Genomic DNA, 19,256 nt, shown 5'->3' on the forward strand with positions numbered 1-19,256 from the left:
GGTGCTTGTGCTCTGGGTAACTCAATCCTGGAGGGTACATTGGTGTAGATTGTGAGCCATTAACCTCCACTACAATCTCTTCAGCACTGTGCTTCATAGATTTCCTCTTGTGAGTGACAGGAGTCCATTATTTTTCACCACCAGAAAGCAACTGCATTTCAGTATCAAACTGACACTGATGACTTGCAGAAACAACTCTAATGAAATCCTTCGCTTTGAAGTTAGCCTCACACGGATATTGTAGTAGTGCTACCTTTTCCTTAGGACAAATACTTCCATTAGTACAAAATGTAGAGCAAACAGACACTAAGGTGGTTTCCATGCATATTCCACACTTCAATGTTGCATTTCCTACCATTCTCAAACACAACTGGGATGTTATTCTTAAGTTCAGAATTTAGATTTACCTCTACACAAACGTGAGCATAAGCTATTTTGGTTTTAGCAGCAGTGGGACCATCTAGTAACAAAGAGATTCCAACAACATTTGAAATAATACTCAAACCTTCAGGATCGGAAGCATTAACAAATACTTTTCTCAGCTTCAACCATACGGGAACAGATTGAATAATCTCTAACTCCTGTTCAACAAAAGGATCCCAAGTTTTAACAAAGAAAGGGCTACCAGAAACAAATACTGGTCCATATTCCAGTGCAGTTATACGATCTTCATCTAAAGAGAAAGTAAGAATAAAAGCCTTATCTCCATGAATAGGGATCGCAACGGATAGCTGAAATCCGAGATTCGTTTCCGAAAATCCGACTTCCTATAGGATTTAATCCGACATATCGGATATCAGCATCGGATATTCTATAGAATTTTACCTCTTAACCCTATCGGAATCAGAATACGCTCTATCCGTTAGGTTAATATCCGACATCCGATAGCATAGGGATGTACTTGTAATTTCCTACCCTATCGACTGTCGGAGAACCTAATACTCTCTAATTATCTATTGAATCTCTAATCTCTATTGAATCTCTATTCTCTAGTCTAGCGTTTTTTCATTCTAAAAAACTCAACAGAGAAGAGATTCGTCGATTCGAGAAGTTTGAGAAGATTGAGAGAAAGGAATTGAGTGACTGAGTAGGTTTGATCAAGAAGTTTGATGATCAGAGACTCTCAGAGAATTAATTCATGAATATAATCTATTGTTTCAAAGTTAGATTTCTTTTTTCCCCCAAATCGATTGCATATTTTGTTGTTCTTCTAATCTAATCGAAACCCTAAGTAAGTCATGAATGTTTCTATGTTTAATTTTGATATTCTGAGAATCAATTTTTTCCAGAGAAAATTAGGGTTACTTGTAGCATTTCATCCTGGTTCAGCATGGAAATATCTTGATCAATTCTTCATCGGGTATTTAAAAGATTATCAAGCTTCTGAAGTTTCTAAAAACTATGAGAAATTCAAAACAGACTTGACCCGAATTTTCAATGCATATGAATCACAAAACGGCACTTCAGCTCCTGCTTTCTTTAGCAACTCTGTCTCTCGCAAGGATGTAAGAAGGTCAGGTACAGCTAACGCAGATTATGCTGATTTTATGTTGGAAAATGATGAATGTGATGTTCAAAAGTCTGAGTTAGAGAAGTACTTAGAAGAACCAATTCTTCCAACCCCGTCAGTCCAAGATGAATTGAACTTTGATGTATTGGTTTGGTGGAAAATGAATGGCCCTAAGTACCCAAGTCTGGCAAAGATAGCAAGAGATGTGTTGGCTCTGCCAGTGACCAGTGTGGCATCAGAGTCCATGTTCAGTAAGGGTTCCAACAACACATAGAACTTCATTAACTCCAGATTAGTCCAAGCATTGGTATGCTTAAGTGATTGGCTACCAGACTTATTTGATGCAGGTAAATCTTCTTTTATTTTCCTTAGTTCTTTTCCTTAGCTTTCCGATGCTTGAAAACTTTACAGTATCATGAATCGAATCAATACTGACAAGTGACAACATATGGTTCTTTTGGAAGGGTAAGGCTGAAAAACATATTGGTTTGATTTAATACATATTGGCTTCCTAAGCACATTCTGCATCTTTGTAATTGTATCTTTGTACTGCATAATTTGCAAATTGAGATTTCATAAAATGTTAGGTACATTATTTTGTATGTGAATTTCTTTCGTTAACTAAGAAGCTTGATAATAGGTATTATTTCGTTAGGTAAATACCTCTTGAGATGCATGGTGATTTTATGTGTTGTGGTATATGAAATTGCAGCCATCTGATGTTTAGATTTGTTTTTGATTGTTATTTGGTTCATGGTTGAGAGGATTAAGCCCATCTTCCTCAGCGTGAAATTTTGTCGTTCTCCTATATCTCTCTGCACCTTGTTACCTCTGTGAATTTTTAGATTGCATATCTTTTGCTTGATTAGCATGTGGGTATGTGTGTTGCTTATAGTGGTGAAAGCTTTTGTAATGAATTTTCTTATCAATTGATTCTTTGTAAATGTAGATATGGAAATCGTGGACTGAAGTGAAGTTGATGCAATGATGCAACATGCCAGGCAACCAAGCAAGATCACACTACAGAAAAACCTCTGTATAAGAATATTCTAGGGACATAAAAAAATATTCGTATATAGGGGTTATTATTATACGGAGGCGTACCTTGAATAGACCAAAGAAAATTTTTCATACATGCACTTGAGAAAATACATATATATGCATTGGAAACACAAAAATGAATCTAGGTAAATATTAACTCAACTTTGACACCGAAAATTGACCAAAGAAATCATATAAGTGAAAGATATCACGGAGAATTGACCAGTGAAATTATGTGAGTGAAAGATATTTGTATTAAGTTATGCAGAAAAAAAGCCAAGAATGCACTTTGAAGCAAAATGATCGTGTAAATGATTACAAGAATCTCTTCATCTTAAACTTTGATGCATGACACGACCTAGATTATTTATATCGTAATATCAATTATTTTTTATATAGAGGTAGGTTCCTTAAGACGGGACTGGAAAAATTTATGACTTATTCCAATGTGGAATTTATTCTTAAATGTAACTGGCCCAAATCAGGACCAGAAATTTTTATTCTTATATGGAGTTTATTCCTATATAGGGTATTCTTCCTGAGAGGTTTTACTGTACTCACTTTTGACATTGTTAGCCTTTGATAGACATTGTGTTTTTTTTTTTTTGGCTTTGTTGTAGTCTGTTATGTACTTTCTTTTGCATTCACTAGACTGGGAGTAACTCTAAACATTGTCTTTGTGTGGGTTTGTACTTTCCACCGAACATTCTGAACTCAAAAAGACTAAGACTCTATTTATTTTTTTAGGTTTTTAGTTTTTTTCCTAATTACCGGATTTTATCGGATAAAATTCCGATATCCGATAGCTTATCCTTAACCTTATCGATATGGAATTTTTGGCTTCCGCCGGATATCCGATAATGCTTAACCTTAACCTTATCGGTACTGCCAATATCCGGCGGATATTTATCCGTTGCCAGCCCTATCCTCAATAGTGTTTTTCACAAGCATAAAAGGGTACCTTTTACTAACAAAACCTCCAACAACCATCTTCCCACAACAAACCCATTAAAGATATCAACATCTTTAATGGTAGCAGCAAGCTCACCATCAACCATTGTAAGGGGTTTGTAACTCAAATTAGCAGAAGAGCTAAACAAAGTAGCGCAAGATCTGTTAGCATCTCCACTCCTTTTGGGGTTAGAATTTCAATGGAATCAAAATGTTGAACAGGGGTCCATGAAGCGAACCATAAGCACTCACAGAAGAAGAATTGAATGTGGGAAAGAATTTTAACACACCGCCGCACTTTTGACTTCTGGTTTTAAAAAAATGCCACCGTTTTTTTTTGAAATTTATTAAGTGCCACAATTGTTAGCCTTTCCACCTAGACCCACGAGTTTGGTCATTTTTAGTTGATTTTGTCAAAAAAAAAAAAAAAAAATGTCTACTTTACATACTTACCCTTACAGCCAGGTCCTGTTATCCTTATCACGAAGGGAACAAAAGAAAGAAAAAGCCATCGCCCTCTCCTCTATAGCTTCTGCAGATCTGCTTCTTATTCTTCTCACTATTCCGTTTCTATCTTTTTGTTTCATCTTCTCCTTCTTTCAAATCTCGATCACAACAACAATTACAAGTCATTTTCTCACTATTATACTCTTTAATCGTTACATTTCATTCTTTTCTTTTTTTTTGAAGCATTACATATCATTCTTGAATTCTCGGGGATATGTTTTTTTATTTTAGCTCTAGTGAAGGAGAATGTATATATATACTCTTTATCTCCCGTAGAGATAAAGACAATTTGTAGGAGAAGAAAAAAAAAAGTGCCTTGAAGCTTTAAAATGACGAATACCCGTCAAAATGTGCATACAGTGAAGTCCCATGGGGCTAGAGTTGCGAGAAAACATATGTATGATTGGATTATGTTGGTTCTACTTATGGTGTTGTACCTCATCATCTACCTGATTCATCCATTTCGTCATTATCGGAAAGGATATGATGAATGATCTCAAATTTCCATTGAAAGATGTCACAGTCAAATTCTGGGTTGTTCCGTTATATGCAGCTGGGCATGCTTGGTCTTTTATTCACTGTAATCACAACCGGTATCCTAAAGGAGGCGATAAAAAATGCAACCGTGAAGACCTCGGCCACACTTCTTTTGGCGTTGTTTTCCCGATGGCCAAGATGTTTATGATCTAGCTGGGAATGTTACCTGCCATGGAAAGGAAAATATGGTCAGGGAGGCTTATAAAAGTTTTCCCAGTGGTCATACCTCATGGTCGTTTGCTGGTCTAGCTTTTCTCTCGTTATACTTGGCGGGCAAAATTAAGGCTTTCGACCAAAAAGGTCATGTCGCAAAATTGTGCGTTGTGGTTCTTCCTCTACTGCTCGCATCTGGTGTTGCCATAACTTTAGTGGATGTCTACTGGCATCATTGGGCCGACGTGTTTGGTGGAGCTATTCTGGGTCTGACGACGGCAACAATTTTTTACCTGCAGTTTTTCCCACCTCCATATCATACTGAAGGCTGGGGACCTTATGCATATTTCCGGATGTTGGAACAGTTGCATTATGCCAACTGTGCACGAATAGAACCACAAAGTGAACAGATTATCACAGCACATGATCAGTCTCAAATATTAGATGAATTATTGGAAGCCGGTAAGAGATGATCGATGTTATGATTTCAATCAAGAATATATGAAATAATCAAGTGCATGTATATGTAGGATCAACAAAATGTATTATTTTTTTCACTTTGCAAAGTCAATTTGAATATTAAAAAAAAAGCTTGCAGAGATGAACAAGATTTTATCTACACGTTTTGTTTTTGTTTGACTTGACACCCTGCAAAGTGCTGCTCATCATTAGCCAGTTCCAAGAAGTAGGGAGGTGGGAAAACTTGTTTTACTAACAAGTTTCAAAATCTACCTGATTACAGTAATGAATTGCTAGTTAATATCTCTAATGCTTAAGAACCAGTTTTATAATTTGTTGGGGATATATTAGAAGGGAACATGACACATTTTGACATCATCACTCATGTGTTGAATGCCCCAACTTCTTTGCCAACCCCAACTTTAGCTTAGCAAAGATGATACTTCATTTTGAATGGCATTCCAAACATCCCTATTATTTTCCTCGTCATCGAATTCTGCCATATACTCTTCATGAAGATGATGGCGATGATTAGGCACCTCAAAGAGTGACCAAGTACCATAATGTCCTAGGCCTCGTTCAACATTAGCACCATACAACAGTTGCTGCGAAATGACATCTTGTGAAGTTGCTTCTGTTTCATTAGTAGTCGCCAACGAATTACCTGCTCCATGACAACCATGCTCAACATGGTTGAAATTTTCATTGTCGTGCATCAAATGATCAAGGTCGTCAGGATCATAAATTGCAGGACCATTGCCAGTACTACCACTAACTTTACCCTGACTAGCTATTGCTCCCAGCAAGTTATCATCCTCACTGTAGCTTAGATCCCTCTGCTTGGGAGTCTCCTCATCCCTATCATTCCTGGGACCTGCTACAACTGCCAAATTATAATAACTAGACCCACGAACTTGAACACCCGCTTTGTTTTTTACAACAGTGCGCAGTCTACTACTTATCTGATCGTTATCGAGAGCAGGACATTTTATACTATCACTTCTGCTGATCTTTCTGCCTCTAGGAGTAGTACTATTTAAATAATTAGTATGATGATCCAGCCGGGTGACCATGACCCTTGACCTCTGACTTGCACCAGTAGTACCAAATATTCTTACTGGGACAACCTTTTCTTCCAGTAATTTTGCCTTGAGTGCACCAAGCAGCCCACCTAATTGATCTCCACCATCATTCATTTCAAATTTTGCAGTAGCTTTAGTACTAATACCATCCTCAAAGGAGAACGGTGTCATGTACTTCTCTGCAGCTCTATTACTTTTGTTGGAAGAGCAACAAGAGGCTGTGGATGAGTTCGTCAGTGGCAACTCGAAGTTAGTGCGAGCGTTGAGTCCACGGAGGGTGCGGGCGGCATCATCATAGGCACGCGCTGCTTCCTCTGCTGTATCAAATGTACCAAGCCATAGCCTAACCTTCTGTATGGAGTCTTTGATCTCAGCCACCCATCTCCCTGACGGTCTCTGTCTTACTCCAACAAACCTGCGAGAATTACTACCACGACCAACATCAGGCGAAGATGAGAAAGCCTTTCTTTTCACATTACCTTCAACGGGTCCTCGCATCCGTTAATGTTGTGAAGGCAGCTTGCGTAAAATGCAGTTGATGGTTCAAACCTCAAGAGTGTTGAAAGACCGCTTTATAAACACAAATGGGGACTGGAAAAAGGATCTAAGTTGGAAAAGAAGACAAATGTAAACGGTTCAACATAGCATGAATCAAAAATCTATGTTTGTAAATAATATAAATGCAACCTTGCTATTGCAGGCCAAGAAAACCATGTACGGGAAGAAAACTATGTACGGGAGTTTATTCTGTTTGTTCTTGCTTACCTTTAACTTCACCTAAAAATATTAATGTAAGAAGTTTTGTCCTTTGCTTTTGTGCTCGTCTCTGGAAATGTTTGTTTGTGGTGTGAATCATAAGATCATTTGCCATGGGTACGTCCATGAAGAAAACGGCTTTGGCATATTATTGTTTGATAGTATATATTGATTGCGTTGCAAACATTTGTATTGTAACACAGTTTTGCAACTTCTTTGACCAAGACTCTACTGTCCAAGCTTCAAACCAGACTCGTCCTCAAATCTGGAAAACGAGACTTTATTATAGACCCTGTGGCTATTTATTAATCAGCCACCTAATAATTCATGGTTTGACGTGGGCTTCCTAGAAGGATGCATTTTAGGCCGGATCATCTTAAAGATAACCAGTGTGTTAAATCCAGATACAACATTGCAGCTTTTATATAATCATCACTCAAAGAAAAGATCACAAGCATAAGAGACAAATGTGACAGATGTTACAAACTAAGACTCAGATCACTAAAGAAAATGAAAACCAATTGCTCAAAAAAAAAAAAACAGTCCACCCAACTCCGGGTGGATGTGAATCGAAATTCACTATCCAGAAATCATAGTACTGTTCAGTACCTCCTCCTCGGACTTCTAGAACGGTGCGCACGTGGTGATCTGCAGACAATTAAAGCCAGTATATTATTTTTAGGAAGAGATAGGAGTGCATCCAAACTTGCGGTACAGCAAGATAGTTCAATCACAAAGTAACATAACATACTGATGCCGCAGTCATATAGCTTTTTCTTGCATTGGTAGACTACGGATAAAAAAAGAGGTTGTACCCAGTACAGTTTATAGAGAAAAGTAAAATAAAAATCATATTGGTTAGAAATGACTTGGATTACCAAGACCGTGTAAGAACAATCTATGATACTAAGACCTCTGTTCAATGCAATAGAAAACTAAAAACAAACATTAAATCAGTTGCACTTTTAAGCAAACAAAGAGAAGTGAAATCAGATACTAGAAACACATAAGTAAATAATAATACAGCATATGAAGGCTCCCAATCTACTAAGAAAATAATAAACAGCAATCACAATCACTCGCCATGATCACCATAGTAGAAACAATAAGTAAGTGATGTGTGACACCGCATACAAAAACAGTCTGAAAGACTTAACATACCTCCTCCTCATGTTCCTCCGCTTGGAGGGTCCAGTGCTGAAGGCCCAGTCAACTGAGATGGACTGGGTTAGAAGCTCGACCCCATTCATTGAGGATATTGCAGATTGAGCCTCCTCAAACTCTTCATACTCGATTAATGCATAGCCCTGGAAAGAAAATATTATACGTCTGGTGATAAATAGAAGATGCCAAATGGGAAAATTTGTAAGAGGAACTAGCAGCTTGCAGTTAATTTCCTCTATGCCATCTATACTAGAGACAGAAACAGACAAATGCATCCCAATTGCTCTACTAGTAGTAACTGGTTTATTGAGAAATCAATAAGCTAAACAAGCTAAACAATAACTCTTATCATAAAACCACAAGTCTAGTCAAAGAAGTTATACGTCTCAAAAGAAGTCTAGTCAAGTCTGCTCTTAAGTTATACGTCTCATCACATGAACAAGCAGAAAAAAAACATTTCAAAAATTTTAACCTGAGTTACAACGACACGGACACGGTGTCAGTGTCCTGTGTCCAGTACGGTACCTTGACACGACAACTCAAAAAACTAGAAAACGGGTACACGGATAGCGAACTTAGCAAAAGACATACATATAGGTGTATGATCAATAAAAAAGGCATTAGAAATACAGACTCCATTTATATTTCTACATATCTTCATGATCTCATAGGTATAGCTGTAGTTGTAGGGAAATATCTCTCTAAAGGTAAAACTCCTTAATGAAGATAAGAAAATATCTTTTTACCAAAGATAAAGGTCATTATAGAAGTTAGGATAGTGAAAATATCTTATAAATCTGCTATAACTAAGGTATTTTTAAATCCTATTAAGTATTTTATTCTATTCTTGGTAATTGAGCCGTTTCCTACACGTGTCCATGTCCAAATGTGTCGACACGGTTCCATTATTTTTTTGAAGTGTCCTTGTAAAACAGATTTAAACAATTAATAATTAAACAATTAGTAAACATTGTGTTTCCACCAAATTGCACAGTTTCAAAATAAACTTCTACGTTTGCCCTCATGGCTTCATAGAACATTCAGTACAATCTTCTTTGTGTGCCTAATTAGATTTAACTACTCACAGTTAAAAAAAGAAACTAAACACTGAATACAGTGTTACAAAGCAGTGCTTAAAAATGGACTATTTCCCCAGCAAAACTAAACTTAGTTTTTAAAACTCTTTTCAAGCAAATTTAATTCTCTTACAAGCTATATGCGTTAAAAGCTGCTTCCCTTGTTCAGTGGGCAGTGAGGGTGCATGTGAAAGAGACAAGTGTCCTATAGTACTTGGTCCACTCGTAGATATGATTCAAGATCCGATAATTCCAAAAACAAATGTTATAACTTTAACAAACACACTTGATTGCACACTAGATTAAAAGCCAAAACAATGTAATATCATGGAGTATAGACGCTTCTTGTTTTGGCATACATGGTAAGCTACATTATCTATAAGTTAGAAAACATTAATTACAAAAGAGCACGTATAGTTGAAGCGTTATAAAGTGGTTGAAAAAGGATGCTAGTTTGCACTAAGGTAACACCAGAAGTTGTGAGGTACTACATGGAGAGTACTCATCCTGCAAGAAACTGCACATATCTATACCATGAAGAAAGATACCCGCTAAAAGCTTTTACATACCTTGACAAATCCAGTACGGCGATCAAGATTCAGATGCAAATTCTTAATCTCACCAAACTCGCCAAATGCATTTTGAAGATCATCCTCTTGTGCTTCTTCATGTACCCCGGTAACCAAAATAATCCACCCTTCAATGGCTGTGGTATAGATGAAAACTTAATGAGACACAAGATAATATAACAAATATAGATACACTTGTAATGCGCAGGTGTGGATGTACCCAGTAAGATAGGAAAGCATCATAAATTAGTAAGCACAGCTGAACTTCCGTAGCTGAAAATGTGAAAGCTACCATTATAATTTATAATATATGAGTAAGCGCTGCCCATTAACCTTTCCTACAGATAGATAAGGCAGCAGAACTACAGCAAGGTCACACGAATTAGAAGATGCAAATTTATGATATCCATGACAAATGATATCCTACATCTTTCCAACATAATATGGAACTCACTAAACTACCAGCTTAATTCTTTTACGAAGCCATTATGTCAAATGTGTAATTTTACTCTATCTATTGTTTGTCTAATCATTCTTCGTTATAACAACAGCGTAAGGTATTCATAGAGCGATTGACAGACAAAAGCTATCTAACAAGGGTCTGCAGTTTTCAAGAAATTTTTGTGTCGGCATGTCTCAATATTGGGGAAACCAACTGAACTAATTTATTTAGCATTATAAGTGCCACTCTTACACCAATTATGATTAATTGTCTCCTTTTACTTAAGAACATGGGTAGATTTTTCTTTTCCATGGACCACCGATTTGGTTTTCATGCTGTGTCCACCACCCCATTGGTGTTAGACACTCCATACTGAGGCTGGAGAATGAAATGAAATTCATACCCACATAACTGTTACATCTGGAGAATGAAATTCATACCCACATAATTGTTACATAAATTCTATATAAACTATAACTTGACACATTCAAATGGGACCATTATAACCTTCTTTCATAAACTTGGTAATACAGAGACTGTAATTTACAAGTTCATCCTTACTGTTCGAAAATGTCCAGTCCTAATTAAGACTACAACCAGATCAGTCCAATCAGTAGTCAACTTATTGCCCAACAAAGAGGAAGAGCAATGATTCTAAACAAAGAATCACATTGAGAAATTTCCCTCAAGCCCCCAATTCTAGCCATCCGTGTCTAAAATCGGTGTAAATGTAAAATCCATGAAATCGAAGACACCACAATACTTTCAACTAATCAATCACCTTAAACTAGCATTCATCTTCCTCGCAAATTGAGTTTGTTTCCTAGAGTGTCTCTAATGTTGATAGAAAGCTTTTGCTGTACCTAAACTAAATGTCTGCCGCAAACCCTAAATGATACTCCACGATAACATATTTTTCGCCTAATTAATTAGTCATAGACTACACCCTAGAAATCAAAACTATCTACACGCAAATAAACAGATTAAGAGCTGAAAAAGAACAAACATTCCGCTTAGCATAAGAAGAGCCATAAAATCAAGATTCTTACATCTTTGGGCACCAGGACCGCCATCAGAATCAAGAGAATCGAAATCTTTAGAAGCAAATCGGTTGGTGCGCTCAGCTTCGGTGCGCTCATCACGAAACCCTCTACCTTTAGTCTTCTTTGGTGCGGAGAACGAAGAAGAACCTCCTTCTCCACCACCAATAACAGCTGATTTAAGCTTAGGCTGAGGAGCCCTAGGAGAAGCCGCTTCAACTTCGCCTTCGTCCATTAGATCGTCATCCTCAGGCTCGAAATCAACGGCTTCTACATCTGCGTTGTTGGCCATTATCACGACTTCCTTTTTGCTCTTCTTCTTCTCCGATTGATTTTTCTATCTACTTAGGCAGGAATGAGGAGAAAACTGTTTCCGGTATTCTACGCACAGTCTCGAAGAGAGAGGGTTTTTATTTTAAACCCAAGTCTAATCAGATCATATCTCTCAACTGTAGTTAAATTCACCTCCGCGGACTAGTAGTGGTTTGCCTCTGGTTAACTCATCTTCATGGACCAACAACCTGTTTGTTTGCAACTGATTCGACGTCTGAATCTGAGTCAACCCCTGACTCGGGCCGAGTCAACAGTTAGACTGTTTGTTTTCCATTTTGAGTCAGATCTGACTCGATCTCTGACTCAGACATAATTCCTGATTCGGACCCATTTGAGTCAGGTAACAAAATACTCCTGACTTATGGGACCAAACTCCTGACTCACAAATTTTTGAGTCAGATCTGACTCAAAACAAACATATTGAGTCAGATCCAGATGAGTCAGGTGGTTTCACTCAGATCTAGACGATTCAGATGAGTCAGGAGTAAACAAACATGGTGTAAGAATGCTACGCGTCAGGTCATCATACGTGGAAGTAGTCCAGCGTCCTTAGGCCTAGTACTCCCTAGTCCAAAAAAAAAACCCTGGCTTAACAGTTTGGTGCAAATATTTAACGAGTTAGTCCAAAATGGTACCGGTTCAAACTAATCGAGAACCAGAAATGCCCTTCCTTATGATGATACATGGATATGAACGATTTTTTTTTAATTTTCAGATTTCAAATTTAAATCAGGAGAGATTCAGAGATAGAGAAAGAGAGAAACCAAGAGAGATTTTGATGGGATTTTTAGATTCAATCGTTTCTCCATCAGATTTCGATCCCAGGTTAGAGATCTCAGATTTCAGTCTCATCCTTTCTACTATTTTGTTTGTTTCTTTGAATCTATTTTTTTGAATTTTTTTTCTTAGTTTGAATGTATGGGATGATATCAATTTTGTCTTTCGTCTTTCATTCGATATTTTGATTTCTTTTTTTGATTTTGATTTTGTTAAGTTTTGATTGTCATGAAACTCTTTTGTTTTAAGTTTTTGATTTTGATTTGTTTTTGGATGTATGATATGAAATCGATTCGATTTTTGGTCTTTGTTTTTCTGATTTTCCATTTCTTCTGTGTGTTTTATTAACAAGCTGAAAGTTATTCATGGTTTAAATTGATAGAGTAATTGATTTCTTTTATTTTTTTGACTGTACAGAATGTGTACTTTCTTGTACACTGTATATGTTTCGATTTATTATGATTTTAAGGTTGATTCTCAGATAATTTAAATATGATTCGGATCTTTTAATGTTAAATCTATGTCTTAGTGGATTCGATTTTGAGATCTTTTAGATGTGACTTGGATCTTTTTTATTAGTTATTGGATTTATCATTGTATGTGGATTAAACCTAAGAATGCTACTTTTTGAGATCTTTTGCATGTGGTTTAGATCTTTGATGTCTTCATTTATGTGTTTTTGATATATGTTTTTTGTAATATGCAGTGTATCAACCATGTCTGGGTAGATTTTGTATGCTATCTTGAATCATGGTGAGCATTCGGCCCTATTTGGTAGATGTGTACATATTTTTACAGTAATATTTTCTACGATGAATGCATGGGTTGTTTTATTTGAACCATTGATCTATTTTGTTATTTTCATGTAAATATTTATATACATGTACACTAGTATGCTATGTGATGGATGCATGACCTGTTTTGTTGGTATATACACTAGATTTTGGTATTTTTTTGTAGATGTGTACATGTTTGTACTCTGAAATTCTCTGTGATGAATATATGGTTTGTTATGTGGGTATGGATGTTATATTTTGTTAGGTTTTTGTAGAGTGTAAATGTTTTGCAGACTAGGCTGCTCTTTGATGAATGCATGGCATGTCCAGTGGTGTATGATGCTAGCATGTGCATGAATGTTTTAGTTTTATGTAGAGGTGTAAATGTATGTACACTAATATATGTTTCAGTTTGCATAGCATGTGCATGCACTTTAATGTACATCGGATATTTTGATATATGGTTTTTGTAATATATTGGGTATCGACCATGTCTGAGAAGGTTGTATATGTTGTTTTTGAATCATGGTGAGTATTCTGTCATATTTTGGTAGATGCGTACACATTTGTAAACTAAAACTTTATGTGTGATGAACACACGAGTTGTTTTGTTTGAATTAATGTTGTATTTTTGTTGTTATTCTGTAGATGTGTACATACTTATACACCAGTGTGATATCTCATGATTTTATGTTCTGTTTTGTGGGTATGGATGTTGGATTAATTGGATTTTGAAGGTGTGCACCATTTATAGTTGTACACCATTTGTGTTGTGTTAATGTTATATGGTATGCTTTAATTAGGGGTATGAATGTTGGATTTTTGTAGTTGTGTACATATTTCTACACCATTGTGCTCTCTCATAATTATATGGTCTGTGTTTGTGGGTATGGATGTTTGATTAATTTGATTTTTGTAGAGTTGTACATGTTTGTACACTAGTATGCTCGGTGATGAATGGATTGTCTGTCATGTGAGTATGGAAAGAATTTGTTACGTTTTTATAGATGTGCCCATATTTGCACACCTGTATGCTCTGTAATGATTATTTTGAAGTTTATTTTTGATTTTAAGATTGTTGGGATCATGTTGTTGTGTGTACATAGTTTATACACATGTTAATGTTAATGTGTACATAGTTGTACACATACTGATTATTAATGATTAAGAACTTATTACCCTTATCCACCTTTGACATTAATTTTTTTTTTTTGAATCAGGTGCATGAATCATTGGCCGCAGTTAATGAAGATTGTTGGACATGGATACGATACGAGATGATTACCTCTTGATTATTCTATTTATAAATGGTGGATGTCACTAGGGTAAGTTTCTTTACCTTCGCAATTGAACTTGAAATCTTATTTTGAGCATAGTTCACTCTAGTAATGATGCAGATGATATGTCACATTTCAAAGTCGTTAGGTATTATTTGATTTAATATGTTATAACTCTAGGGACTCATAAGCTCAAAATGATTTTATTCAATATGGGTAGTGATATTGTTTCTTAGGTACACGATTCAAGTTGCATACGTGTGTATAAAATGGTGCACGTTGTCCTGTCTCATTTATATATGGCATTTTATGGGTACGGATGTGCACAGGTTGATTGTTTTGTGCACAGGTTGATTGTTTTCAAGTTGGATAGTTCTGCAACTAAGTGTACATAGTTGTACACATGCTTTTTCTTAATGTGAACATATTTATACACATGTTTATTGTTTTTGAATCTGTGCATAGTTCTGTAACTTTATGGTGCTTTGTTTTTTCCATATCATTTCATTGGTGTTTTATGTTTTATTTTCCAGGTTGAAGATTATCATATTGATGTCTAAAAGACAGGTAAAAGCTTTTATGGATAGGATCATTAGTCCCATATCCAGGACTCCATTTGGAAGACGAAAAACTCAACGCAATAAAATTTTAAGGGAGAAGTAAAGAATACCTATGATCTGCACTGAGTGCTTTACTTACCTTCCCTTGATGATTTACTACCCTTCTTGCTTACGGATTTGTACTTTTTGTTTTCATGTAGCTTGTTAAAATGGATGACACTATCTTATTTATTTTAAGAATCTAGTTTGGTTTTTACTTCAATACATGTGTCTTCATTTCTGCGGGTATGAATAATTTTCTAATATGTCAATACATGTTCAACATCATGTACACTTTAATTTTCTAACCTATCAGTAGATGTGCACCTTCATGTACACTATTATGTATGCATGAATTTTTTTACCTATAATCTACCCTGTAAATATGACACAAATCTACATTCAAAACATCATTCACACTAATAATAAGATTAATTCAAGGTTTACTAGTAATCATACTTGTTTAAGAAATTTAAGAAACATAGTTGTCAAAAGTTTGATAAAGTTACAAACAATTTAAGAAAGTTTTAACCAGAAATCAAGTTGTTTCTATCCTACTCGCACGCTAATCTTGGTATGCTTTATCTTCTGCAATATTCTACAGTTTGGCAGGATCACCGACAGGTTTCTGCAGTAACTGATGCTACCATCTCCAATAAGTATGTACACACCTATAAAAATCAGATAAATCCAACTTCAAAAATTATGAAACATGCACTAGTATGCACACCCTACAAATCCAACTTCGAAGATTATAAAAACCGCGACATCCGTACTCACAAAACAGATCATATACCCATGACATAACATATTAGTGTACAAATATGTACACACCTACAAAAATCTTACAAATCCAATATCAATGCTCACACAAGAAAGATCATATTCCCGTGACATGATACAGTAGTATATAAGTTTGTACACACCTATAGAAATGGCACAACCTGACATTCAAAGCCGCATAATATATCCTATTCCCATGAGATGATACATAGGTGTACAAGTATGTACGTAACTATAAAAATTTAACAAATCCAGCATGCATGCTCACACAAAACATGACATATGTCCATGACATGATACAGCAGTGTACAAGTATGTACACACCTACAGAAATGGAAAAACTCCAACATTCAAAACCACAAAACAGGTCATATTTCCCATGACATGATACAGCGGCGTACAAGTATGTACACTCCTGAAGAAATCTAACAAAAACAACATGAATGCCCACGAAATAAGCCATATTTATGCACTGTAAGCCATACATCCTTGAGTTATCATATATGTGTATCAATCTGTCCATATACCCCTGAAATAGCATGTTGTTGCGCAAATGTGTGCACAACTACAATAAATCTAAAAAAAACAACATTCATACCCACATAACAATCCATAGACCCCTGAAATAGCATTACAGTGCATAAATATGTACACTACCACAATAAATATGTAAACTACCAACATTCATGCCCACAGAATAGTCCATACATCCCTGAAACAACACTTCGGTGTACAGAACTTTACACCATCACAAAAATCTAACGACATTCATACACATAGAACAGTCCATACATCCCTGAAACCGCACTGCGGTGTACAGATCTGCACACTATCACAAAAAATCAAACAAAAACGACATTCACACACATGAAAGGCCATACATCCCTGAAACAATATGTCGGTGTACATATCCGTACACTATCATAACAAATCTAACAAAAATAACATTCATACACACGTAACAGGCAATACATCCCTGAAACATCACGTCAGTGTACAGATCTGTATACTATCACAAAAAATTTAACAAAATAGCACTCGTACACACATAACAATCCAATATATGAAAGTAGCAGATGATATTACCTTTTTTTTTACTTGAATAAGTGTTGAATCTTCTTTTGTTGTTGTTTTTCTTCTTTGAAGGTCTTGATTTCTCTTCAATCGCCGATTTCCTTTTAGATAATGATGGTTTTGGATCTTTTGCTACCTAATTAGATGTTCAATCTAATGCTTGTTGTCGATTTGTTCTCTTTGAAGCTCTTGATTTGTTTTAATTCATTGATTTCGATTTAGATGATGATTCTGGACTGTTTTGTCGTTGCATCTTCTTCACCATGATGTTACTGTTGCTGCGATGTTCATCCATATCTATAGTTTTGATTTGAATATCACTAATTTATGTTTCTTTTTCTCTCGGTTAAATGATTATTTTGAAGAAAAAAATCGTTTTTTTCCTTCTAGTTTTTGTTCGGGAAAATATCGTTTGGTCCTTTTTTAGGTAGTCCCAAGTCTGTTTAGTCCTTTCAGAAATCACCCTTTCCATTTAGTCCATAATTATTTAAAAATATTAAATGGACCAAAGTACCCTTCCGTGTTAATTCCTACTTATTTTTTGTAGCAGTTCATTATGTCTGATGAACTCCGGAGTTCATTCCTTCAAATGAACACCTAATAAAAACCTAAAAAAAAATTGTTTACTTATTTTTTGTAGCGGTTCATTTTGTCTAATGAACTCCGGAGTTCATTCTTTCAAATGAAACCAAACTAAATCACACATGAAAACAGAGTTCATTCTGTAAAATGAACATAACACAAAGCTTCATTATTATGACAAAAAACAGAGTTCACTCTTTCAAATGAACTCCTAATAAAACCTATATGAAACCGAGTTCATTCTTCAAATGAAATCCTAATAAAACCTATAAAACCGAGTTCATTCTTTCAAATGAACTCCTAATAAAACCTATATGAAAACCAAGTTCAAATGAACTCCTAATAACTCAAGATCTAAAACAGAGTTCATTCTTTGACATGAACACACAAAAAAACCATAAAAAATCAGATTTCATTTTGTTTGATGAACTTCGTCGTCTTCATCATTTTTCAACATAGTTCATTCTAATCAATGAACTTCATCAAAAATCATCATATTAATTATCTTCAACAGCAGCAGCAACAAACGATGATGGAGAAGAAGAAAACGATGAAGAAATCAAAGAGTTTCAAGCTACGAACAACAACATCATCGTCTTCGTCATCATATTCAAGAGCAGTAGCGGAAAACATAGAAGAAATAGCCCTAAAATCATCGTCGTCTTCATCATCTTCAAACAGCAGCAACAACAATGATAAAAAAACAAAAAATAAACGCAAAAGCTTCATCATCATCATCTTCTTCATCGTCTTCATCATCATCAACAACAACAACAGTAGTAGTAGTAGAGAAGAAAAAAACAAAAACATCGTCTTTCATCATCTTCTTCATCATTAGCAGAAAAAAGAATGGAGAAATGAAAAAAAAAACATATCTCAAACTAAAGAAGAGAGAGAAAGTGAATCTGAGAATAAGATATTTTCTACTCTTTTTTTGTATATATATGGACCCAAAAGGATATTTCTGTCCCTACAAGATAACAAATACATAATCCATGACGTCACCCTAAGACCAAATTATAATTTTTAGGAACAAACTGTAATATATTTTTCCAAAAGGACCAAACAGATAGTTGACTGAGTCAACTGGACTAGACTCTCTCTAATATATTATTCCTAGGACTAAATGGTATTTCCGGCTAGAGTTTTGATTTGAACCTTCATTAATTTATGTTTCTTTTTCTCTCGGTTAAATGATTATTTTGAAAAAAATAAACGTTTTTTTTCTTCTAGTTTTTGTTTAGGTATTGAGAAGAATAACAGTTTTAATTCGCAGCAAGTTTGGATTAAGAAAAATGTGTGAAGGATATTAATGTCTTTGCATCTTTTTTGGACTAATTTGTCCCTAGTTGACTCGGGTTGGAATAAACAGTACTTTTGGACTGGTTTTTGGACTAAACCGTATTTTTCCCTATGTGGAACCACTAACCCCAATAGGATTCATCAATCTTACGTCTAGGACTTAGACCGTTTGACCAGGGAGCATGTTTATTCTGGGTATGAAAAACCTTGCAAGTAAAATCCAATGAAAAAAAATTGGACAAGGAAAAAGAGCACGAATATTAATATTTTGAAAGAAAATTTAAACGTCAATAAGATGTTGCCTCGTTAAAACTTTGTCAGGAAAATCACATGGGACAAAACCTGAAACGAAGGAAAAAGAGTACAACTTTTGACGTAAATATGGATGTTAACCCAACTATACGAGTCTTACGGAAGACAAGCATTAAAATAATAACTCTAGTCAATCTCAAAGATGAGTTTAAGC

General features: G+C 35.5%; 1 protein-coding gene and 1 pseudogene across 1 annotated transcript; one reads left to right on the forward strand and one right to left on the reverse strand.

Moving 5' to 3' along the window:
- Window positions 1-4,048: 4,048 nt before the first annotated feature.
- LOC113326441 lies at window positions 4,049-5,230 on the forward strand (annotated as a pseudogene).
- A 2,156-nt stretch (window positions 5,231-7,386) lies between these two features.
- Window positions 7,387-11,706, reverse strand: LOC113280451 (RNA-binding protein Y14A-like). The gene is made up of 4 exons (XM_026529075.1): window positions 11,297-11,706; window positions 9,806-9,942; window positions 8,158-8,303; window positions 7,387-7,644 (listed from the first exon to the last, which is right to left on the reverse strand). The coding sequence occupies exons 1-4, from the start codon at window positions 11,577-11,579 to the stop codon at window positions 7,599-7,601; spliced, it is 612 nt and encodes a 203-aa protein (XP_026384860.1). The 5' UTR covers window positions 11,580-11,706; the 3' UTR covers window positions 7,387-7,598.
- Between the last annotated feature and the right edge of the window lie 7,550 nt (window positions 11,707-19,256).

The sequence above is a fragment of the Papaver somniferum genome, chromosome 1, assembly GCF_003573695.1.
Source record: "Papaver somniferum cultivar HN1 chromosome 1, ASM357369v1, whole genome shotgun sequence".
In the NCBI taxonomy this organism is placed as follows: Eukaryota; Viridiplantae; Streptophyta; class Magnoliopsida; order Ranunculales; family Papaveraceae; genus Papaver; species Papaver somniferum.